Source organism: Adiantum capillus-veneris, chromosome 23, assembly GCF_014529385.1.
Source record: "Adiantum capillus-veneris isolate H3 chromosome 23, ASM1452938v2, whole genome shotgun sequence".
In the NCBI taxonomy this organism is placed as follows: domain Eukaryota; kingdom Viridiplantae; phylum Streptophyta; class Polypodiopsida; order Polypodiales; family Pteridaceae; genus Adiantum; species Adiantum capillus-veneris.
This window is the reverse complement of record NC_140953.1, coordinates 140,921,808-140,946,604: the sequence shown is the minus strand read 5'-3', so window position 1 is coordinate 140,946,604 and position 24,797 is coordinate 140,921,808. Positions and strand designations below refer to the sequence as shown.

The following is a 24,797-nucleotide window of genomic DNA, read 5'->3' as shown; positions in this document are numbered from 1 at the left end:
TATACGCTGTGGTATAGATCATCCTATGCAAGTGTAAGTTTATCAAAACTCAGCACAATCATCACACCAAAACATGTAGTGCGTACAAAATACCAATGACAAGACTCTAGCTTGGCATTGAACATCAATATGGAGTCCACAGGGTAGATCTGGTCAAGCTAGAGAACAATCACCCAAGGAATGCAAACAATCGGGTCTTACCCTAGATCTGACAATCTGTTCAAGCTAGAGAACAATCACCCAAGGAATGCAAACAATTGGGTCTTACCCTAGATCTGACAATGGCTCTTAGCCAACCTGTGTGGCTCATAGCCCTTATGTGAATTAGTGTTCAATCGACGAACCGACGAAGAGTAATTTGGATGGCATCTTGGCCACTTGCTAGCTGAGAGTTAGAGCACCTTGTCTCAGGCTGACTCACGAGCGAAACATGTATCAAAAGCTTCTTAGAAAGTTTTCATTATTCTTCGAGAGAAATAAGAAAGAGAGAGAAGGAGAGCATGCAAGGCTGAGGAACTTTCCTTAAGTTTCTAGAGTGTGTAACCAATGTGTGTGCTCTTACGCATTGTATGCCTGACTTGCAGCTTATCCTATAACCATTCCACAGTTTTCTAGTATGACTCTCTCTTCGAGAGAGGTGACAAAAAAACACAAAACACATCCTGACCCACCTACCTTGCAGGGGTTGTGATTGTACGAAAATGACTTAAATATTGCACTTTGCCGGTGAATTAAGTCCTAAATTTAGGTTCCTTTTAATGTTGGTGTGTATTGACCGCAACCAAAAAGCACGTTAAACAATCCATCACTTATCTTGTTCGTGACAGAGTTACTAGTGTGATAGCGGGAGCGTAATTCATGAAGCGGTAGAATTGAATCCACCTCGCTAGCATGCCTTGCATGCAGAATTGTAAGCCCTTGTCGAGAGTGATGGACTCAAACGTGAGAGCCAAAACCATAAGTGCCTTGCACAGTTGTCTATACTGTTAGGGAGACATCCTAACTGGATGGTGCGACACATAAAATGGGAGCAGATATCCACATTTTACCAGTTCCCCAAAAGTATATACCAATGCCCTTGATTTGAAGTCAATGGGCAGTACCTTGGCACAAGTGAGAAGCCTGGCTTCGTGTAAAACTATCAAAGCACTTTGTTTTGCACAAAAGCAGTAGGGTCCAAGAAAACGTGTATACATGGAAAAATAAGTAGAACTTAAAATTGGCTAACCTGGTCGTTGTTGTAACTAGTTCTCCCGAAATTCCGTGGAAGAAAACTCGCTCAAAGATGGCTCATAGCCATATCTACTGCATGAGTGGTAGCTGTCATATGTACATATACGTCCCGTGTATCATATACGCCCGTCTGACACGTAATGGAACAATCTGCAAACATATCCTTCCCAAGTTTGTATGCTCATAGCATTATGTTGAATGTGGGGTCTCAATACAAGATACAAAAATGAAAACCTTTCGTTACATAAGCTCATCAAAAAGAGGAGACAAGAATGCAACCTGAGTGCTCATAGCTAATAGATGCTCGTGCTAATAGACAGAAGTCGATCTTGTCAATCACACACAAAATAATGACTTTGTCTAACTGTAAACCTAATGGCAAAACATAAGAATACGTGCAAATTATGCATCACATACCTGCTTGGCTCCATGAATTATATCATTAATCATTCATAGATGGCCATTGCAAACCAAAGTTATCAAGCACATGCTATGAAAATTAGCATACCTTATTAAGTACACCTGCTGCTATCGGGCCTTGCCCGAGTTGCAACCAAATTGGAAGAGTGTGAGAACTTCAATGCTCTAATGGTGATACACAACCCATGCCCATTGAAGCCGTGCTCTATCAAGGTATTGGAAAGAAATCCATGCCTAGGATCAAGACGGTGTGTACTCAAGCCGTGCTTGAGGTTAAGCTAGATTTGTGTCAAAAAATCTGTGAAGGGATGATAGTTGAACGGTCATGCTCTTATGCGGCCCTGCTGAGCATTGTGACTACCTTCCTCAAACCTATGCATCCCTTGGATATGTGGTGAAAAAAAAACCCATAAAAATCAGGCAACCTCATTGTAAACTGTCTTTGTTGGACCGCAATCCAAGCCATGAATAGATCTCGAGATCCATGGTGTCCCGAAACTGGTCCTCTTTGTCGTGGTTCAACTCAAAGACGTGGCATGATGGAGCTCGAATTGAGTCCCAAATTTAAGGTAGAAATGGCCCTTGGCCTCGGTCAGGATTGTGCTTGTTATCGTCGCCGCCTGGTAGGTCTCCGAAAAAGTTATGCAAAAATTGTCGAATATCGGGTTGCATCGCTACAGAAGGTGTGCAGCCGTACCCGGCGAATTTGCTCCAAACTCCCTTTAGACTACATATGTACTTGAAGGGGAGTGTGCCGGTGGTGGGCACACACCCTTAACCAATTAAGCCCAAACCTTGGACGGAAGGTGTGAAAATACCTTCCCTTGTAGCGAGCAGCGCCCTCCTCACCAAACTGCTCACACTGTCGCCTGCAATGGTCGTATGAACACGGGCAAGAAACGAGAACTATCCCCCATTGCAAGGCAAACCTGTTTGGTTCTAGTCCTGCCCCGTTTGGCCCTGGTTGTTGCTGCGGTTTTGGCTCGCCAAGGAGCGGTACCCGCGCTCCTATCGGCTCCATCGTCCTCCATGCAAGAAGTCAAGCAAGCCATGAATGCTTGCATGCAATCCTTCTCGCAACATTACCATAAAAAAACGTCCTCCTCCCTGATGAGAGCCATGCTTCGCCATGCCAAGGTCCACGAACGAGAGAGGGAGAGAGATTCCGCGAGAGAGAGAGAGAGAGAGAGAGAGAGAGAGAGAGAGAGAGAGAGAGAGAGAGAGAGAGAGAGAGAGAGAGAGAGAGAGAGAGAGAGAGAGAGAGAGAGAGATTCCGAGAGAGAGAGAGAGAGAGAGAGAGAGAGAGAGAGAGAGAGAGAGAGAGAGAGAACCATGCTTGGAGGGAAAGAGAAATCCATGCCTTCTCCTCTGCCATGGCTCCACCCTCCTTCTTCCTCTCCACCTTGCTCTGATACCAATGTGAGACCCAGAGCTTCGCAATGAAGATTCTTCGCCCAACCCCCCATTATATACCCCTTGGCCACTGAATAGAATATCCATGTCCGCCTTTAGCAGCCGGACCTTGGCCCGAGTCCTACTCACCTGGGTTTGCCCTTGGCATGACATATAGAGTTTCCCAAGCTCAACAAGAGGAGATTATGCGGCAAGTGCATGAATTAGTTGAGAAGGGCATGGTTAGGCCTAGCTCATCTCCACTTTGTTCTCTAGTGTTATTAGTGCAAAAGAAAGACAACACATATCGTATGTGTGTCGACTATAGAGCACTAAATAGGATCACTATCAAGAATAGCTTTCCCATGTCACGGGTAGAAGACCTATTTGATAAGCTATAAGGGTCGACCTTCTTCAGTATGATTGACCTAAAAACTGGCTACCATCAAATAAGGATAACTGATCAAGACATAGTAAAGACCGCATTTCGCACTACGTTTGGTCTTTATGAGTACATTGTCATGCCTTTTGGCTTGACCAATGCACCATCCACATTTAACCGCTTGATGGAGAAGCTATTCAGGCCTCACCAAACTTTTATTGGAGTGTTCTTTGATAATATATTCATCTACACTAATTCACTAGACGAACACAAGCAACACCTCCAAGGTAATATTTCAACTTTTACGAGAGACTAAACTTTATATTAATCGAAAGAAAAGTGAGTTTTTCTTACAAGAGATTCAGTATTTAGGTCACATTATCTCTCAAGATGGCATCCAAATGGATCCATCAAAGCTAGAGGTAATAAAAGGATGGCCTAATCCAAGGAATCTACATGAACTAAAAAGCTTTATAGGTATGTGTGCATACTATAGATGCTTCATAGAAAAGTTCTCGCAAATTACGAAACCATTACATGACCTAAGCAAGAAAAATGTTAGGTATATATGGTCCACCAGGGAGAACAATGCTTTCGAAAATCTTAAGGAGAAGCTTATCTCTCAACCTGTGCTTACACTACTAGATCTCTCAAAGCCATTTGAGGTCCAATGAGGCTTATGGTGATTGCCTTGGAGCTGTTTTGCTCCAAGCAAGGCACGCCATAGCCTATGAAAGTTGAAGGCTCGACCCTGTTGAGCAAGCTCTAGGCATATATGCGAAGGAACTCTTAGCAGTTCTACATGCTCTAGACTCGTGCAAGCACTATTTATTGGGAACTCCTTTCATTCTGCGAACGGATCACCAAAGCCTTAAGTACTTCATGACGCAGACTAAGCTCTCCGACAAACAAATGAGGTGGGCAGATTTTCTTTTGCTCACGTTGCTAGCAAGCATAATCAAGTAGCCGATGCACTCTCAAGACCACCGAGAGTGAATGCGGTTTCCATAGCAACTCACAATGATCTATCTTTTATGATAGATGGGTACGCTATTGATCCCGATTTTATGTCACTCTACACTACTAGCCATAGGGGGGGTTTGCGAGGGACTAATAATTGACGGGCGTCGTTTACCCGATGACGAATGCGTCGCATAGATGAGGTTTCAGTCGTATAAGCAAGGATATATATATATATATATATATATTAAAATCAGCCGTCGCATAAACAACCACTGCCGTTGCATAATCAAGGACTTGAATTTGATGCCGTCGCATAATCGACGCTTAGAATTAGCCTTGCTTAAACGATGCTGGGCAGCGAGGCTCGTAGCGACGCCTGCACACTGCCCTTACTCTCATGCGAGGCACTTTTATAATATTGTTGCAACTCCTTTGAAATGTAACTCGCGGGAAATTACATGGCAACGAGCTCTCCATGGCAGCTCTCCATGGTAGCGCTAGAGCAAAACGAGGGGCAGGTACTTTCCCCCCCGCCCTCCCCCCCTTATCTTCATCACTAAAAGAGTTACTTGCAGGGAAGCCTATTATGCCTGCAAGAACAGAGGTGATTTTATTTGTTTCCTTGTCATTTTCTTAATAAAAGAACTCATAATTTCAGTCTTAACATCTTATTCTCTGTTGTGAGTAAAATACTCCTTACTGACAAAAAGTTTTTGAGATTGTTCTATCACTATTGCCTTACCTCAGTGATTTGAATGTTTTAAGTAGTTCAAAGGATACCAAGAAATGAGCAGAAACAAGACTTTCAAAAGTGATTGATTGTCAAATAGTACGTCAGAGAAAGCTCGGGAAGTTCCAAGGTTACTTTATAACTAGAAGCCTTTTAAAGGGAAGGAAACATGTGGACTAAAGATTTCAATGGCTTCACTCTGATAGACAGAGAGAAGCCTCCATACCACATGAAAATCCATTAAACTTAGAAAAGAATAGTGAACTATGACATTGAGATCGCCAAATTTTTTTTCTTAGAAACCTACCATGTCTATTATCTGTCAATTGAGGAAGTGCCCCTTTAACAAAGAGATTGACACCTGCAAGGGGCCCATGATAGCTTTTTAAGATCAACTTGTCTTCTCCAACTGAGACTTTATCCTCCTCGTGATCATCAAGTGAGTCGCAGTCATAAAGATCACCGATGTCACTTGAGCTTTCTTCGCTTGTGGCAGAGAGTTTACCAGTGCACATTATGTTATCTATTTCCCCTGATGTCTTCTTCCAATTGAGAGAAACTGATCTCTTCATGTCCTTGACTTTCTTCTCATACATGACGCGTATTTGGTGGTCACATAATAAAGGCCCACTAAGGCAATGTAGAGAAGGTGAGCTGAACCTTTCCATGCTAGGACTCTCATGGAATTGGAGGAGTTAACGTTGAAGGCGGGAGAGCTGAGGAATGGCAAGAACACACCGCCCTCGAGACTACGTGTGTACATCCCAAGCTTCACCTCGCCGTTGCTGAGGTTGAATCCGACAGGGAGATGCATGAAGGGGCTGCTCGACAAGCTGTCATTATGCTGTGAGTGTTGGTGCGTTGTTGCTGCTGCTGCTTCGGTGCTTATAAGCTCACCCAGTAGTATAGCAGGAGTCAGCAGTAATAATAATATTCTTAAGCACAAGCTCAACAGATCAACCATTCCCTCAATACGTCAAGCTTCCTAAGAACTAAGCTGGAGGCTTGGAAGGCGATTAGTTACATTACAATTTACCCTAGCGTTTAATAATTATTGATGGGGAACCTTGCTAGAGTCGATTTTTACACATGAAAATGACCTATACAACACTACTCATTACAAGCACAGTTCTACTGGCACTAAGTGAAATGAGTCCGCACGTGGGGTGGAGTAAGGTGATCAATGGTGGACAGGGGCTCGCCCGAATCTCGAGGTAAACATGATCCCCCAGAAATTTAGGGCTCTCTTAAGTAGCCATAGGGGGGGTTTGCGAGGGACTAATAATTGACGGACGTCGTTTAACCGAGGACGAATGCGTCGCATAGACGAAGTTTATGTCGTACATTGTGCGAGATTGTGATGCAAATGAAGGGGCAGTAGTGCGTAAGAAACATCCTTCAAACGGGTGTCGCCGAGTCCGGCCCCTCAACCCACTCTTGTTTGCTCGTACAAATTATTCAAGTCACCCCAACTTGCTTGACATCATGCTTGGGCACAAGCTCTGGTTTGCCATTAAATGAAAATGACTCAGATGACATGATGGTGTATGACATTCTTAAAGAAGGTGTGAACAAGACAGGCTGGGTTCCGCGCACCCCAAAATGCGAAGATGCATCGACGGAGAGTCACCTTGCACCCAGATCATCAACACCGCAAAATACAACTCCTCCAAAGAAAGGCATAAAAAATGGTGCTACTTCTACATTGTGCTCTGCCCCTTCAAGCTCATCATTAACACCCGCAGAGCTTGCCAAGAGCTCCAACAAGAAGCATTACCGAGGAGTACGACGTCGGCCGTGGGGCAAATATGCAGCCGAGATCCGAGACTCTGCAAGGCAAGGGGCTCGTGTTTGGCTAGGGACCTTTGACACGGCTGAGGAGACAGCTTTGGCATATGATCGAACGGCATTGAAGATGCGTGGGGTGCACGCATTGCTGAACTTTTCTGTCAATATCGTGGCTCCAATGCTAGAGAAAGAGGTGGAGACAAAGAAGAAGAAGAGAGTGAAACGAGAAGCACCAGTCGAAGATGGAGTTGCAGGCATCGAGCAACAACGTCAACAACGCAAGCGCATGCAAGAGCCATCATCATCTTGACCACCATCAAGTCTGGTAGTGAGCTTTGAAGGAGAAGGGGTGAAGATAGAAGAGCTAGATGATGCGTTTTCTTTGCATGAGCTGCTCGAGTGTTTCTTTCCTTTCATCACCTCCTCATTTGCTAGCGCCATGGCTACCCTACCCAACTGCGCTACAACCTCTCATTTGGTAGCCTCTCATGTGATAGCAGAGTGCTTGTGCCTGTGTGTGTGTGTGTGTGTGTGTGTGTGTGTGAGAGAGAGAGAGAGAGAGAGAGAGAGAGAGAGAGAGAGAGAGAGAGAGAGAGAGAGAGAGAGAGAGAGAGAGAGAGAGAGAGAGAGAGAGAGAGAGATCAGTACGTGTTGTTGGGCGAGAGTCCAACCATCATCAAGGACATGGTGGGAGTCCATGAGAATTAGGCGTTGGTTCCTGGTGGGGGAGTCAGTGAGAGCCTGCAGTCTCTCATTTGGCTGACCAAAGAGTCGAAACTCATCGGCGAGCTCATCTACAGAGTCGACCTTGAAGGCATATGGTATTGCACAAGATGCTGATATGGACAAAAGAATTCACTTGATATTGTTAATCAATGGTTGTGCTTGGAACTACCTTGATCGATATGTATGCCTAATGTGGTGCACTTCATCGATCACAAAAAGTACTTTAAGAGCTTCTTGTCGTCGCGGATGTCGCCTATTTGTGGGATATGCCTAACTTGGACAGGGCTCAGGAGCTCTAGGCTGTTTTCAATGGAATGGGACGTTGTGCTTGCCACTACCTTGGTCGACATGTATGCCATATGTAGTGCACTTCATGAAGCACACGAAGTGCTTGAGGAGCTTTCTGTCTGAAATGTCGTCTCTTGAGATGCTCTGATTGGGGGATATGCCCAACTTGGGCAGGGCCAAGGAGCTCTGGTCGTTTTTTAGTGGATGAAGTGAGGGTGTCTCTCTAGACGCAATCACATACGCTCTAGCCTATTTTCAGCTAATGCGAAGTGAGGGTCTCTCTCTAGATGTAATTTTATTTAGAGCAGTGCATTGATTGCTATAAGGTTAGGTCAGGAAGAGAGAGAGAGAGAGAGAGAGAGAGAGAGAGAGAGAGAGAGAGAGAGAGAGAGAGAGAGAGAGAGCTTTTTTAAGCAGATGCAGAGAGACTGCATCTCTCCAAATGCAATCATGTACAGTGGCACCTTGAGGGCATGTGGTAGTACACAAGATGCTGATATGGGCAAAAGAAGTTATGATGATATTGTTAGTGAGTGGTTGTTGAAAGAAAACGTTGTGCTTGGCACTGCCTTGGTCGACATGTATGCCAAATGTGGTGCACTTCATAAAGCGGAAAAAGTGCTTGATGAGCTTCCTATCCAGGATGTCGTCTTTTGAAATGCACTGATTTGAAATGCACGGCTGCCATGCACAAACCCTCTCGACCTGAGCTGCTAGAAGAACCTCTTGGATGCTAAGGAGCCAATCCCATCTTCAAACCACAACATGGATCTGAGAGTGCCACTCGAATGGGGCTCCCCTGCCAATGGAGCCACACCCCCTCCCAAACCCAACAGAATGCCAGGAACCGAGGCTTACATGTTGATCTCCGAAGGAGAAAGGAGCGCAAGCCAACTCCTGCTGTCAAAAAATGAAGAGCCAGGGCAGTCGAAGAGGATTCTGCAACCAGGTGGCCCCACCCAAGGCGGTCCTCCGCATCGGCCTCAGCCCACAATCCACCCTGCCTCGACTGCAAGCCCACGTGCTGTCCGTCAACCCACCCCAGCAAGCCTTCCCTGCTCTTAGTGGGCGAAACGAGTAGGCGAAGGCTCTTGAACCCTTGTCTTGACCTTAGCCCACAATCCACGCTGCCTCCACTGCCCACGTGCCGTCCGTCAACCCACCCCAACGAGCCTTCCCAACTCTTAGTGGGCGAAACGAGTAGAACGAGCATGTAGGCGAAGTCTCTTGAACCCTTGTCTTGACCTCTTACTCTAAGTATACTTTTTGTGATCTATGGACTGCACCACATTAGGCATACATGTTGACCAAGGTAGTGCCAAGCACAACCACTGACTAACAATATCAAAATGAATTCTTTTCTCCATATCATCATCTTGTGCAATACCATATGCCTTCAAGGATCTGCATCAACTGAAAACATTCTAGAGCATATGTGATTGCATCTGGAAGAGAGCAGGAGCGTAGGCTATCATAAGCTAGCAGTTGTAGGTGAGACATTGAGGGAGACGGCCTAGCCACTTGTCCTAAAAGCTCGAGTCAATCTGCTCGATGGCCTCTGATTGCTGTTGCTCATATGTGACTGTGTCTAGAGAGATATCCTCGCTTCATCTAGTGAAAAACGACCAGAGCTCCTTGGCCGTGCCCACGTTGGGCATATCCTGCAGTCACTGCATTTCAAGAGACATCTCGGACATAAAGCTCCTGTTAGGTGCAGCGGAATGATTGTTTGCGCTTTGCTTAAGATGAGTGCTCCGACTGTGCTCAAGATTCCTTTTGTTTTTATGGAAGGTAGAGCCTTCCGTTCTTAATGAGAAAATGCTATGATCACAAACAAAGTGAATGGACACTATGTGTGCACTTAAGTGAATGAGACTGAGAGATAGAGAGAAGAGAGATACGACACCAGAGACGTTGTAAAACCCTCTTCCGAAGGCCCCACTCTCGTTGGCAAGAGTGGTCTACTTTTTGATTGCACAAAGTGGTACAATGCGTATGCAATGGACTGATGCAACCTGAGACTATGCCGATGACGACAATGGTGATGATGGTGACGACTTTAGGGCTGAAATCTGTGGTCTTCTAACTGTTGAAATTTTGCAAATATTTGGGCTGTTTCTGGTGGCTGAAAATGACTGTTTTGGCTGCATTTTTATGGCTGAAAATGGGGTTTCTCTGCAATGCTTCAAGGGGTTGATCTGCTACTGTGTCTAATGCTAAAAATGTTGTTGCAAGTGCTTCATCAACGGCTGATCTGGGGTAATCCCTTCAGGGGTGAGAGAGAAGGGAGTAGCGATGGCTGATCTGTCTCCATAGCACAGAAAACGCAGCCTGAGAGGTGAAAATGCAGTTGTTTGTAGAAAACACAGCCACCAAGGGGGAGCGATCTCAGTTTTTAGGGAGTTTTTCATGACGGAAGCAATCAGCAGGGGATTGTTGGCTTAGGAGAAGAACCTCAGCGTCTAATACCATGTGAGAGTAGACAGCGAAAGTGAAAGCGGAAGCGCTGCCAACAACAACATAAAGCTTAGGTTGAGTCCTTTCTAGGAATACATCTAGGTCTGCTTCATTTTGTCCACATCTGCCATATGGTTATAAGCTTGTGCTGCATTCAACCATAAACCATGAAATCTCTCATGTAGCTTACTCTTGCATTGAATTTGTTACTGAGCGTATTTCTCTTTTAGTTTTGCTACCCGATCTTGCATTTGATTCATAACCTTTTGAAGCATTTGTAGCATTTTTGTTTGATCTATTTTGTTGTAGTCCACTCCATTCATGGCTGCTTCGACCTCATCTCTAGACTCTTGATCTATTAATATTTTTACTTGCATTGATGTTACATGTAGATACGATGTTTGTGTTAGTCTGACATATGGTTTGTTTTAAATATACAGATATGATGAGTGACCAGTGTCATAGAGTGAAGTTGACGTTCATCAAGACTTTGCTACGTACCATTGGACTATCAGGAGAGGCTTTGACGGAGGCTATGTCAGATTATATGGAGATGGATGACGCCAGTTTAGAGAGCTCCATCGAGTTTCTTGGGCGATTCAGTTTGCCCGTACGTCCTGGAGAGGATACATCCTCCCAGCTACTATGGAAGATTGATATGGACTAATGTGCAAGCATGCTTGCGGCAGCTAAGGCTCTCAAGCACCAAATGGACTAGTCATCCATTCTGGAAAGATGTCGTAGGGTAAAAATAGGGGTCCTCTGCCCGCTAGCAAACGGACTAATGACTAGGCTTTATCTTCTTTACCTCATAGTCAAGGACGACTATGATTTCAAGAGAGAGGTAATGTCATAAAAACTAATTATGAATACTCCCCAATGATTTTCTCATGTTAAACTAATCATTTAATATGGGGAAGTACCAGGGGGGTAAAAGCTAGAATATTGGTAAGGCTGCAGAGTGTCTCCGTCAGGGATCCAAAGGAGGGAAAATAGGAATCCAAAGGGGGATAGCCCGCAAAAGAGCAATGTGCTTCAATGGGGCTTAAGAGACCTAAGGTTCAACTCCATTAAGACTTCCATAGGCTAAGGTTCCAAAATTTAAACCTTTTATCCAATGGCCAAAGTGTAGGGGAATTGGATGGTCATGGGGGAGACTAAAAAGTCTTCCCGCATCCCTAAGAAGGAGGGGGTGAGCCCAATTTGTAGGGAATGAGAGAGAAACACACACACACACACACACACACAGTCCAAGGCTTCCCCTTCACACATGCAGCTTCCTAGGCTAGTTGCCCTCAACCTCCCCTCAAATCCTATTGGATGGCCATAGAGGTGGACCAATGAGAACTAGGCTGGAGTAAATTTAGTCTAATCAATTTAAAAATGCTTGATAAAAGAACCAATAGAAATTAAGCTCTCTAGAATACTATTGGACACTCTACCAAGGGGTCCAATGAGCATTCAGCAACCCAATGGCTTGCTTGATTCCTATTGGCTAGAATACAAAGAGGTCCAATGAGAGTTTAGATGAATTATTTAAATAAAAGCTCTCACAAAACGGGAAAGGGGACACATGTCACAAGGCTATCACTTACACTTCTTAATTGTCATTCGCTAAGCTCTGCAAGGGGTTCTTAATGAAATGCTCACTATCCACGGAGGGTGAGTCAGGTCCTAATGCTCACTATGTTATCAATTTTTGCTACACACAAGTTACCAGTGCATTACATGTAAACCATGACCCCCTTCTGATTCAAGTGGTATGACCACTATCAAAATATCATGAAAAGAGAATCTTTAAGTAGCCCAAACAGATGTGGACTAGTTAGTAGTCTATTTATCAAGCTTAAAGTGCCATACAGCTACTAGTTTAGATATTCTAAAAGCCCATCTGATCCACTGTAAAAACAATTAGAGATTTACTGTTACAAACCAAGCACAAGCCATGGTCTACAAAATCTGTCACTAAAATAAATGTAAGCCCTAGAACTAGAGCTATCAGTAAATCCATGGTTTTTATGCAAAGCCCATTCCATATGTTAGTTTCTTCAAGGTAAAGTCTTGACAACAATACCAAGAACCACAGCCTATATCATTAAAGTCAAATCTAAGGTTCATTCATAGAGTTCAAAAGGGCTTTTAAGTGCCGAATTTTTTTGACAAATATGAGTCTTGTCAAATTTGACAACAAGCTTGTAAGGTTTAGCTAGATCAAAACCACTGTCGAACCCCATCTAGACAACATCAAGAGATAATCTATCCAACAAGGCTTGAAACGAGAGAGAGAGAGAGAGAGAGAGAGAGAGAGAGAAGTGTGGAGAAGATCCCGAGGTTGCTAGCAGATAGGGATATCCAAAGGGACATTTGACAAGGCATAGCATCTCTTACAATGCTGAAGACGACAAGTGGGCCCATGAGGACTCTCAAGACAACATTCGGCATGGCATTGCCATTGCTGACAATGGTAGCACGACTTACTAACGAGATGCATAGGGCATATAGAAGTTGGAGAGATTGTGTTAAAATCTTCAACTAATATGCGATAATTACTTGATAGAAAATAGCTCAATTTGACTCGTAGATATTCAAGGAATCGAAGTGTTAAGCATTACACCATGCTTTAAAAATCTTTGTGTCTTCATTTCACAGCAAATTTACTATGGGGGACTCACCCAAAATATATTAATATAGCATGTGAGTTCAACGTAAGGGGTTTTAGAACCATATATTTTATCTTTATTTAACATACATAAAGGTACCAAACAAAAGAGGTTTGCACAGATTGAGTAGGAAAAAAATGTGTTTTACTTATGAAAAACCTACATATAAGGGGTTTTAAAATAGGCGTTGAACACAGGTGATTCAAAGGGTTTACATATAGTGACCTCCCTTGAGCCCTTCTGTAAGTAAAAATGTGAGAAAATACATAATAAAATAAATTCTTACTTTTTTGCACTCATGCACCTAATATAAAGAAGCATGCTAACAATCATAATCTACATCACACCAGGGAATCTAACCTATGGGATGACACTTATGGTGGAAAAATAAGATGCTCATAGAAAGGGAGAAAAAAACTAGCAAATCTGGATAGATATGAAGAGGTGACAACCATAACATGGCTCAAAGCAAATCACCATACATGGCTCAAAGACTTATTAAAAGCCAACATGGTTGAAAGGCATGTGTTCATGGCTCAAACGCCAAGTATCCACCATGACCTTCAAGGAAAGCTCCACAAAAGCCTCCCCTTCGCAAAAAGAGCCATTTAACCACCCACGCCTCCCGCAACCATCCAAAAAAAAGACAGTACGTAAATTTCCAAAATGAATACAAGGGTACAAGGCACATCCTAGCCATATTCATTGCAGACCCACCGACAACAATTGGGCATTGCAAAGGCGATCACTATAATAGTCATCATGGCAGCCCAAGAGGTGATTGCGTAGTTTAGACAATACCATCTTCAGATATGAGGACTCTACATTGCCCTATGATGCTTCCTTCGAAGCAATCCGAAGCATGCCTTCATGCCACCCTAACAATTGTTCAATGCCCACTCTCGTTGCCATGTAATCGGCACTCAATCTCAGTAACCACTCACGCCCAATGACAATCGCATGTCGATCTATCATTTGTTCCCTCTATCTTCTTGTCTTCATGTAGGGTGCTGAACTCTCTCTCTCTCTCTCTCTCTCTACCGCCACCAATCACCTGCTTTAAGGGTGAAGGTAGAATTCGTTTTTTTTGAGTGAGATGTGTGTCAACCTAAGCTCCTTTTATTTTTGGGGAGGTCAACATCGTTTAGTATATAAAAGAGGCAAGAGAAAGAGAAACAAAAGAGAGATAGAGAGAGAGAGAGAGAGAGAGAGAGAGAGAGAGAGCACGACCACAATAGATTTGAGACAAACAACGTAGGTCATCACTCCATCTCAATACTTTGGGGCCCCAAACCATTAACACCAGGCATGCCTTCTCTCGACTGGAATTTCGAAGCATCACATTTTTGTCATCTTCGACGCTCTAGGCATCCCCCACACAAGAGAGGGTAAAGATGTTAGACTTCTCTTTATGCACACCCACGGAGAAGAGAGGAAGAGGTAAGAGGCCGAAGTCTAACTTCTCCTTTTTAAGGTGCAATTCTTGGAGGAAGGAGGGGGTAACTCATAACTATTACAAACTCCCCCTTCCTCCCCCCTAAAACACACGCGCACACACAAATAGTTCTCTTTAGCACTATGACATCACTTGTTCCTCTTGCTCATGTCAGGGCAGCAAGGTAACTTATGTGGGAATATGACTTGTAGGCTTGCGAGTGGGGACATGAATTGGGGGGGGGGTTTTTTGTGTTTTTGGGGGGGGGGGGGGGGGGGGGGGGGGGGAGAGAGAGAGAGAGAGAGAGAGAGAGAGAGAGAGGAACAACCGCAAGAGACCTATGTGCAGGAACGGCGGCGCACTTGGACGATGGAAGCACCACATTAAAAACAGATTTTGAGGAGTAGGCTATGTACTTAACGGTCAGATTAGCATGCTTGGCCTGTTAGTTAACTAGCAGGGAGCGTGATGAGTGTGAGAGTCATGAAAGAGAGTGGCGTTTGCGGCGGGTGGAGTGCAGATCCTTGCCGGGATTTTCGAAGCTGGAAGCTTGGCTGGAGGAGGTGCTAGAATCGAAGAGAGAGCTAGGCCGTCTGTGCGGCTCCGGCTGGGAGTGAGATTTGCGAGGTTGGCGACTACTATGTGGGTGATTGAAGGGATTGCTGAGGAGCTTGTGGTGATGGAATGGATTGAGCTTGCTGATGGACTTGGAGAAGGCATGGAAGAATCCATGGTGGTGATGATGACTCGTGCCACCCTGATGAGGAGGATGGGCTTTCTCCATGTCCAGCTTCATGTGCAGGTGATCCTTCTCCAGATCACTTAGCCTCATCCGCATGCGCGCCACCTCCAGCTTCAACTCTCGGTTCTCCCTCCGAACGGAAGCATAGTGATCCTTGGGCGACAATCCGCCGCCTGCATGGCTAGGCGCGCTAATATTAATTATGGGGGCCGCAGGTTCGTTACTGACTATATTTCCAGTCGCATTCAGATTCGTCGACATCGGTCTAAGCTGATCTGCCCCTGCACTTGCAGTCAGCTCCGGCAGGACGTGATACGCTCCAGTCATTACATTCCTTATCCTCAACTGCTCAAAATACAACACCTGCAGGCAAGAATTGAGCGGAACAACACAACTAATTACTAGTCAGCATATTGTGCAAATATCAATCAATATATATTCGACGTACAGATCATCACCACTTCTCTCATTCTCCCAGCTAATTAATTACATTCCCCACACACACACATAATATAATATATGTCGATGTCGGCATGATGCAATTAGATCGATCATTAAGGGACCGATCCACAATTCGTTAATATGCAAGTGATATTGAGAAGATGACTAAACCTGCACCACTGCTTGCACCGGCAGTCTCTCATTCTGTGCAGCATGCGTGCTCGCCTCCTGGGACAGCTTCTGGAAATCCATCAGCCTGCATAGCTTTTTCCTCTCCACATCTGTCAAGCTTGGATGAGCCTAGGAGTAGCAACCCCAACATTAATAATAATGAGACTCCAAACTTCAAAGTATATAATAAAATAATAATATAATATGAATCAAAGCTTTATATACTCTCACTTGCCACTCTAGTCTTATAGTGTGACTAAAAGAGAACCACATCACATGAATAGCCAATTACAAAAGAGATAATAATTACTTTAACTTTTCTGCTTTTATAAGCGTAAAGCAATAAAGGGGGCATGTGATTGTAACCAACAAGAATGAGGACAGCTTTTTCGGATAGGAAAAGCCTATTGGACTTGGAGTAGTCAAAGGTGCCTTTCCTACATAATACATAATACATAGCCTGACCACTTTTGTCAGTAGCGCGTTACTGGACTGTGTGCATCAAGCACGTCGTCATGGAATCTCGCAAGCATCATCTTCATATATTTTGCAGATCGCGGGACATGCGCTTGCTCCAGCTCCAGCTAGGCTCTACCTCTTCTTTACTTAGAATTTTTAAAGAGAGACAGTAAGTATATTATTCTGATCATCAGTCGATCAAAATCCATATGTAAAGTAAATTTTCCATTTCCGTTTTCCAACATCCCGAGAACTTGGTATCCGAATTTAAAACCTTAATACCACCAAGTAACAGGCTAAATAAGCAGAGCAAATTTGGTACTGCAGAAGAGAGAGAAAATTACCTTGAGATAGACGTCGATTGCCCTGTACAAGCCATCCTCAAGAGGGCGTGCATACTCGGGGATGAGCTCTGTTAAAGCAATGAACTTCGATAAGCTGAGATTAGCATCAGGTGCAATCTCGGCAAGGTAGCCATCAAGCAGCTTTCCCATCTTGAGCATGGGATTTTGAGTAGGAGAGTTGCTTAAGCCATCAGCGGCCTCGTCATACACTTCTGACATGTTGTCTTCAAAATCATCTTCCCCCTGCTGCTCAACAAAGCTAGCCACAAGTCTATGCACTATTTCCACATCGAAGAGGGTCTCGCCATCGTACTTGCCAGATGATGGTATCAGAAGGTCATCCAATGTCGCCTTATGCAATTGTGCCCCTATCCGTTTCTCCAAATCTAGCCTGCAGGCCAATGTTGTTTCTAGAATACATGCTGTTCTCAAGAGGCCAATGAGAAAATTTATGGACGCCACATTCCTCCCTTTTGGAAGAAGGCTTACTATTGTCTCAACAAGTATCCTCTGCTCATGCTCCATAACTGTTCTCGCATCAAACACCTTATTTCGACTTCCCTGCATACTAGAATCCCAAAGGCCAAAGTTCTTCTTTGTATGCAAACCCACCAAAGATTTCCGAGCATAGAAGACGAGGGCACCCCCCATGCCTTCTGGACTTAATCCCTTCTCCCTCATTACAGCCAGGACTTGTTGGAAGAAACTCATACGAAGGACAGATAGGTCTTCCACCCACCATTCCAAGTGGTGGCTTGGGCTATGTTGTAGGTCATGAAGGGCAAGAAGGCTATGCTGATTCCTTTCGACATCTTGCTGTAGAACCGCTTTTGCAGCTGCCCAGTCAATGCAACGACTTACAATGTTAAGGTCCTCTGCCATTGGCAACAAGCTTTCACATGATCGGAGAGTTGCCACAATGTCCTTGAATGTTTTTGTGCCCAGCCTCTCCAGATAGCTCTCAGTCTGGGAGACCAGATTGTTCTCTCCGTGCTCTTCAGACATGTCAAGAAACTCAGCGATGCACCTGAGAAGGCCCACATTGTGCTTGGAGATCTCGAGGCACGCTCCATAGCAAAATTTGGCTGCTAACTCAAAGCCCTCTGCCCCTCCAGGCACCCCATCCAGCTGCACCCGTGTACTTTCACCTATTTCCCTCTCTTCCACCACAAGCATTTTGAGGAGCCCACATCGTGATGTCAAAGGGGACTGCCCATATAAATCATAAATCAGGATATGAAAAGATGTTAGCTTGGACAAGCTGGCTGAAAAATCTTTCCCTCAAGAGTCAAGAGTCAAGACGCGTCCGATACAAATGCTGCCATTTAATGCCTTTCGTTTTTATAAATCGTGACATCACGACAATTAATGGCTTCTGTTACAAACATTACAAGCAATGGTATCGCATACCTACCTAAAACCAATTCTATTTATTTAGTGATGCTGTCATGCCTTCGATGTGTCCATGGGTGTTTACTCACTTTCCCAATAGAGAAGTTGTTCCCACCATATGGCCACTTGTGGGTGTAGAATGTACGATGTTTAGTCACTTCGATGGAGAAGTTGTTGTTCCTACCATATCGGTGTATGGCCCCTTGTGGGTGTAGAATGTATGGTTGTAAAGACATGGAGTTTTATAGTAAATTATCTGTCACTAATCTCTTGTCGATTGATTATAAACATTCATCGAGTCCTCTGACATGTCCCACTCGCTATCTTTGATGACCTATAAAAGTCAGGTAGCTACTTGAGAAGGGCACAAGTCAATGCTGACGGAAAACACTCTCATGATGCCTAAATTAGGAGGTCAACCCATAATACCCACACGAATGGGCATGTAACCCCCTTCCTTTATTGTGTGATTGTGAGAACTGAGTCGCCCCAAGGAGAGTGGGTTTAGTGAGAGTAAACCTCGACAGCAGGTCGCACTACTTTCATGATGGGAGTCATCGCAAATATAGCAGAAAATCTTTCTTGGCTTTCCTTTCCTGATTGGCTACACTTTTTCTACAACTCAGGAGAGAACCGGCTTAGGTCAGTGTCACACACGGGCGGCGCCCATCCATGACATGGCACGTTTGAGGCGAGTGCCCATTTTCGATGAAAAAAGGATGTCCGAGTATCCAATCAGACAAGAAGGACAGAAGTAATATTAAAAAAATTGACATTGCAAGAAACTGACGAATCAGAGTTGCCGAAACCCTTCTTCGCCGCGCGGAGGCAGAGTGGGGGGGTCGCCCAACTGTGAGGGGTTGTTGTCCTTGTCGACTTGGGAAGCCAGCACAACACTGAGGGGGATGTTCCCCGGACGTGTGTGACAGTTGAAAGCTATGGTAGCTGCTTCGATTGATCCAACGACGCATCAGAGAAAGATGACCGTCCCCGTCTGACAGGGGCCTTAGTTGGAAAATAGCTTAATCCCTCCATTTCTCCAAGTGCTAGTAGCGTTAGAATTCTCTTCTGATTTTCAAGGCTAAGCTTCCGGAACTTCTCATTTTAGGCAAGGCACACCCACCACTCACCCTGCTCTTCCTGGGTGCCACTCTGCTCTGAGTCTCACATCACATCTTGTCAATCTAATCCTACAAATTGTTGCCCAAATATGGAATAATGGGAGCAAGAGATCAATCATGACAGAAGAGTATCCAACTCAATCACCAGTTTGATGATGTAAAATCCACTTTGGTTTCTAACAGCACCTCAAAAGGGTGCTCTGCAATTAGAAATATGGGTAATTGATATGGATTACCTCTTCCTCCCTCCCCTAACACCCCTCGACACTATATGGTTGGCTCTGGGTCAGAGAGGATCTAGGGCCCAAATTTGGGGGTGCGAGGCGGATTTAATCTCCGTCGTCGGATCACACAGTGAACTAGGGGTGGGTGAACTCGGGGTGAACTAGGGGCACTTAAACTAGCTGGATATGATCATGTGCCATGCCAACATGGACAATGACGCGCGCTAGCGTGGTGGTAGGACATTCGTGTGGGGACCGAGAAGTCCCAGGTTTGACCCACACCCCGCGAGGCGGGTGAACTAGGGGGGGTGAACTAGGAGTGAACTAGGAGTGAACTTGGGGCGGCATTTTGTCCCGAGTTCACCCCCAGTTCACTGCGTGATCCGACGGCCGAGATTAAAGCCGCCTCGCATCCCCAAATTTGAGCCCTAGATTTCCCCCGGCCAGAGTCGTGCCATATAGTGACGAGGCCTAACACCCCCTCCCTTTTTCACACGTTTTATGAGGCTACCTTGTCACATCATGTCTTTTCAATCAAATCTTACAAATTACCCCCTACTGTCCTCCACACTATCTCGCACCGGCATGCTCAAATGGGATCGACGGCTCAGGTGATCTCGGCCGTCAAATGCGCATTTGATAAAATCGGAGCGTTTGGTAAATTTGGGGCAAGCTTGTAAATGCGGGTCAATCAACACCCCATGTCTTGAACCCCCGACCTCCCCACCACGAGCCATGTGCACTAACCACTATGCTCTCATGCGTACATTGAAATATAGGTGATTCGAGTATATCATATTGTAAATGTGGACCGATTAGTAAATTCGAGGCAACCTGAGATCTGACGATCCATGATTGACGCGCCCTCCCTTTTCCTCCTCCACCATTGATCCCATTTGACCATACCCGTGTGTGATATAGTGGTGAGGCCCTACTCGGGAGGACCCCTCTAGTCACCTTCATCATTTGTCGCAATATATGGTCTATAGTATATACAAAGAAGGCACCGTGATTCTCACCAGAAAGAAAGCTCCTAGCTAATAGCCAAATTCACACTGCAGACATCTCAACAGAATTAAGTTTCCATCTGAGCCGGTCGGCGATCAAGTTACCGAACGGAGGAAATAGAATAAGAAAAATACCCTGTGCAAAGAAAAGGAGCTGCCACCAACTTGTACCACAATATCAGTTGGAACATCGACTAGCAGCTGGCTCTGGGACGTTGCAGTCCTGTCAAAAGAGAAAGAGCACAAACAAATGCCGCGTTATGCTCACAACTATAATATATTCCAGAGCATCCAGAGATGCAGTACGTGATATTAAACATTCAAAACATAGCATATGCTACTGCGCGTAAGAGCTTAATTCACGCAAGTGAAAGCGCGCAGTGACCAGCGAATGTGATTTACACGTCATTGATTACCTCATATGAAGTAACTAACTGAGAAATCTTCGTTGCATAAAATGCTAAGACTTCTGCCCTACAAGAACATATGCATATCGTATACAGCGGATTTATCTGATCACCAATGCAACGAACGACCCCCATCTTGTAACGGGGAATGGAACTCCGAATTTTAATAGCTAAACCAAGAACATGAAGGGAAAGCTCTTAAAATTGAGGAATGAGGGTTACCAGTTGATGCAGGCGGGGTAATGTTCTTGATTCTTCACAGGAGCGAGAGCATTTAGCGAGCTGGTGCGAAAGGTCACATGCTCAATTGCATGAGAATTCTCTGTGGCCAGCTGCGTTGGGCTGACTGTCATTGCTATGATCGGTGTGGGTGTGTTATATACAGAGAGAGAGAGAGATCTCAGAAAACTGGTACTGTGCTGAAGATGACCAAGAGAAAAAGCTACTTCTCTGTCGTGTCAGAAACACCCAACGACAGGCGCTTCTGATGATCTGGTGATGGAAAGCTTCAAAATAGAGTCCGCAGACCACGGAACTTTATGAAACGCACTGAAGTGCCTCTCTGGCCGTGCTATTGACATTGTGCTCAAGCCTCAATCTGTTTGTGTGTGTACGCCAATGAGAGAGAGAGAGAGAGAGAGAGAGAGAGAGAGAGAGAAGTTGGGGCAGTGTGTATGAGGGAAATGTAGAGAGAAGGGAAAAGGGGGATGTGCGCAGTAGTAGGTTAGGAGCTGGAGAACGACATTGTGATAAGGATACATAATAGCTGGGCCACAGGTTCCACAAAAAGAAGATTGCAAATTGCAGCGAGAGCAGCAGCAAATTGATCATAAATGCCAGGCAGGCTGTCGTCTAATTGAACCTTTGGAGAAGAAGACCGAAGAGCACCCAGTGACTCACATAATTTAAGGGCTATAAAACTTATAATCTGCGCTTTGATGTGGAAGTAATTGGAAACATGGAAGCAGATCGATTGATCGCCGTAGGGCCTAACTTAGTAGCTTGTGGCACAGCCCAGCAAAGCAAACCAAAGTTCAAACGAAGAAGGAAAGGCCACGGCCCACAATCCAAGAATCCAGATGATGACCCTCTAACTTTTGGAGCAGGATCGCTAGCTGTCGATAGAGCATCCACTAGCCTAGTAATAAAAAGGTCCCGAGGAGAATACTACTCGCCTATTGAATATTGCATGTGTGAGCGCCCTTGAGATTAGCCAGTTACCAGCTTCATGTGTGAGCGTGTTACATTGACACTGTACAGAGTACTCTAAACTAACGCCCTATGCGCCTGATGATGTCGATAGGGGGGGTGGGGCAATTGCAAGGAAAAGCAGGCAGCGGTCGTGCAGAAGACGTAGCTAGGTGCGTGAGGGCGTGCGTGCATGCATTTGGGCTAGTAGCCTTTTTCCAAAAAAAAATCGGTGTTGGCCAATGGCGGCCATGGCAAGTGCATGCCATTGCCACACTGCGACAACATCCACACACTTGCTCTTCCAGAATCCACACTTCAACGTATATTGTAGCAATGGCCCAACCGTTGACTGCACCTTCTCCAAACTTCCAAGTTCTAAAATAAAACGTAAAGGTCTTAACTTTTTGATGGCAAAAAAGAGGATAAGCATGTGCACAAGCTCTTGACTCTCGTTTGCAGTATGGTGCACTCAACTCTCAAAGTGTCCCAAGAGGTTATAAAGCATTTTCACCTCCCCCCTCGGGGCTAGAAAAAAGCATTTTTCCTAACTGAAGACAGGAAGGGCAAACTTGAAATTCTCTCGGTTTTTGGGTCGAAATTTGAAGTTTTTGTCGGTAATTACACTAAAACTTGTGAAAATTGCCTGGTTTTCTTCAAGGCAAACTCAAAATCTAACCAGGATTTTAGGATTTCATCCGGTTAAAATACATTGGACCCCGGTTTTTTTAAAACCCCCCTAACCATTTGAATATCCCTTCATGTCACGAGAAGATGATGATCGCTTACTGCAATTCGTCGATTTAACATGAGCCACAAAGACTCCCCACGTGACACGAGAGGGAGTAAGAGGGTAAAGAACAAGACAATTAATGTGATGCAGCTCACGCATACGTGAAATGAGAGGGGGGTAACTTTTGCAAATCCAATTGCACCTTAGTGAAGGGAGGAGGGGGTAACTCGAAAACAGTTACACATCCTCATTCGGAATCCCTCTCATGACCTTGCATGGATCTGGGCCTTCTTTGTGTGTTGCAATTTGCAACTTACAATTGCACTATCTTGAAATAGCCTGTGGGGATGCTCTTCGATGACCTTTTCCTTGTGAGGGGCTACATGGAATCATTGGAATGCTCATTACCCAATGATAAATACTCACGCTCACCACCTGTCAGGCCAAGGGCCAAACCAAGGGGTCAAGGACTCGGCCAAGGGGCGGCTGCCAGTGGGAAGGGGTCCGAAAGGGGCTAGGTGCCTATTAAAGGGAGGTTGGGCGGATGGACCAGGCATGGCAGTCCCTTGGTGTTTACACTGGTATCATAGCTAAACATAGAAGTGAGGCACGTTTTTGCTTTTTGGGGCTGCATGTTGCATGCATAACCAACAGAGGGAGGAAGAGAGAAGGCCGAAGCCCGTGTGTGCAGCAACCCTTTGTCGGGGCCGAGGCTATCTGACGACCTGCACCGAATTAGGTGTGGCTGGGCTCAGTAGGAGCGCAAGGTGAAGGGCGGCAAACTTCGTCACTGGCCCGGCCTCAGCAGACCTCGCCATCGCGAGGTAGAGCATCAAGAAGCAGGGCACAGGCGGCCGACGTCTGCAGCAGAGACCTCCACGTTTTTTTTTTTTCAAAACCCCTTAAGGGTAGGCCGTTCACACCCGGAAAACGCTAGCGGGTTTTTAAAAAGGGCCATACCTTGATAATTCTGTTGCTCCAAGGGATTTGTCTCCGCATCGGTGGGCATACACAGCACACAACGGCTGTGGTACTGCATATTTTACAGCCCGCATCTGCTGCAACTCGGCCTTACAAGTTTCCAAGAGCCGGCAATTGCTTAGTATTTTTCTCTGTCGTGGCTTCTTGCATATGATGCAAGCCCAATCGGCGGCAACTGCAACTTGATTTGTGTTTTCAAGTTTCTTCTTGGCTGCAAATTTTGTCACCACCTCTCCAGTTTATTTGGTGTATTGCATACGACGCAAACCATATTATGGGCAAATCGAATTTGTTCCCTGTTTTCGAGTGAATCATCCATTGCAGTTTTCCTCGTTGTTGTCAAGCGCAAAGGCGAAATAATACGGTTCCTTACCGCATACGGCTACGAGCTCGTTGGAATTCAGGTATTCTTCTTTCTTTTCTCGCACAATACGTCCACAGCATGGATTCGGACATAGATATGCATCATGCCTTTGATTTCGAGCAGTCCGCACCCGTTACGTCTGCCGATGCCATGCGGACGGTTCCTCTCACGGAGAGTAATCATGCCCCAACGGCAACATATGATATGTATGAGTTGCTGGACATGCAAGATTTTCGTGCATTGCAAACACGCATGACTGTGCTTGAAACGAATTTTGCACAATTAAATCAGAATGTCACAGCATTATCCGATTTGATTAAGTTGCATATGCGGCAGCAGGCCACGGGCCCTGCTAGTCAGCCAATTCAGGAGCACGGCTCCACACCAGGCCAAGGGCCGGCTGCTACGCAAGGCCCTCCTCCGGGTCCGCTGCACTCTCTGACCCAAAAAGAGATGGACGATTTGTTGAAAAATACAAAGCCACCAATTTTTCGGGGAGAAGAGCGTGAGCGAAACAAGGACACCGTGAATATTTTTCTCAGTAAGTGGGATGGTATTCATGACCTTAGACGTACCCCGGATGCAGCCAAGGCGCTGCAGACAAGTCTGACTTTGGACGGCAAGGCCTACAAGTGGTGGATGTCTCTCAAGGAGAAGGGCATGCTACCTCAGACTTGGGCAGCTTTTGAGACTGTCTTCAGGAAGGAATTTCTACCTACCAATGAGAAGGATAGAAATTGGACCGCCTG

At 45.3% G+C, this 24,797-nt stretch overlaps 1 protein-coding gene and 1 pseudogene across 1 annotated transcript; one reads left to right on the top strand and one right to left on the bottom strand.

The window, feature by feature from the left end:
• Positions 1-6,455: 6,455 nt before the first annotated feature.
• On the top strand, positions 6,456-10,832 carry LOC147428716 (ethylene-responsive transcription factor 2-like; annotated as a pseudogene).
• Positions 10,833-14,817: 3,985 nt separating this feature from the next.
• Positions 14,818-21,873, bottom strand: LOC147428715 (BTB/POZ domain-containing protein At5g48800-like). Its single transcript, XM_086496616.1, has 5 exons — positions 21,005-21,873; positions 20,511-20,598; positions 16,632-17,840; positions 15,829-15,957; positions 14,818-15,579 (listed from the first exon to the last, which is right to left on the bottom strand). The coding sequence occupies exons 1-5, from the start codon at positions 21,133-21,135 to the stop codon at positions 14,956-14,958; spliced, it is 2,181 nt and encodes a 726-aa protein (XP_086352742.1). The 5' UTR covers positions 21,136-21,873; the 3' UTR covers positions 14,818-14,955.
• Between the last annotated feature and the right edge of the window lie 2,924 nt (positions 21,874-24,797).

Bases quoted from the DNA above. Each gene is read 5' to 3' on its own strand.
- LOC147428715 (XM_086496616.1), bottom strand. From the start codon at position 21,135: ATGACAGTCAGCCCAACGCAGCTGGCCACAGAGAATTCTCATGCAATT. The intron at 17,841-20,510 runs GTATTTTTCTTA...TTATATGGGCAG, and splicing joins GCTCCTTTTCTTTGCACAGG to TCCCCTTTGACATCACGATG. The intron at 15,958-16,631 runs GTAATTTTCTCT...TGCTACTCCTAG, and splicing joins CAATCGACGTCTATCTCAAG to GCTCATCCAAGCTTGACAGA.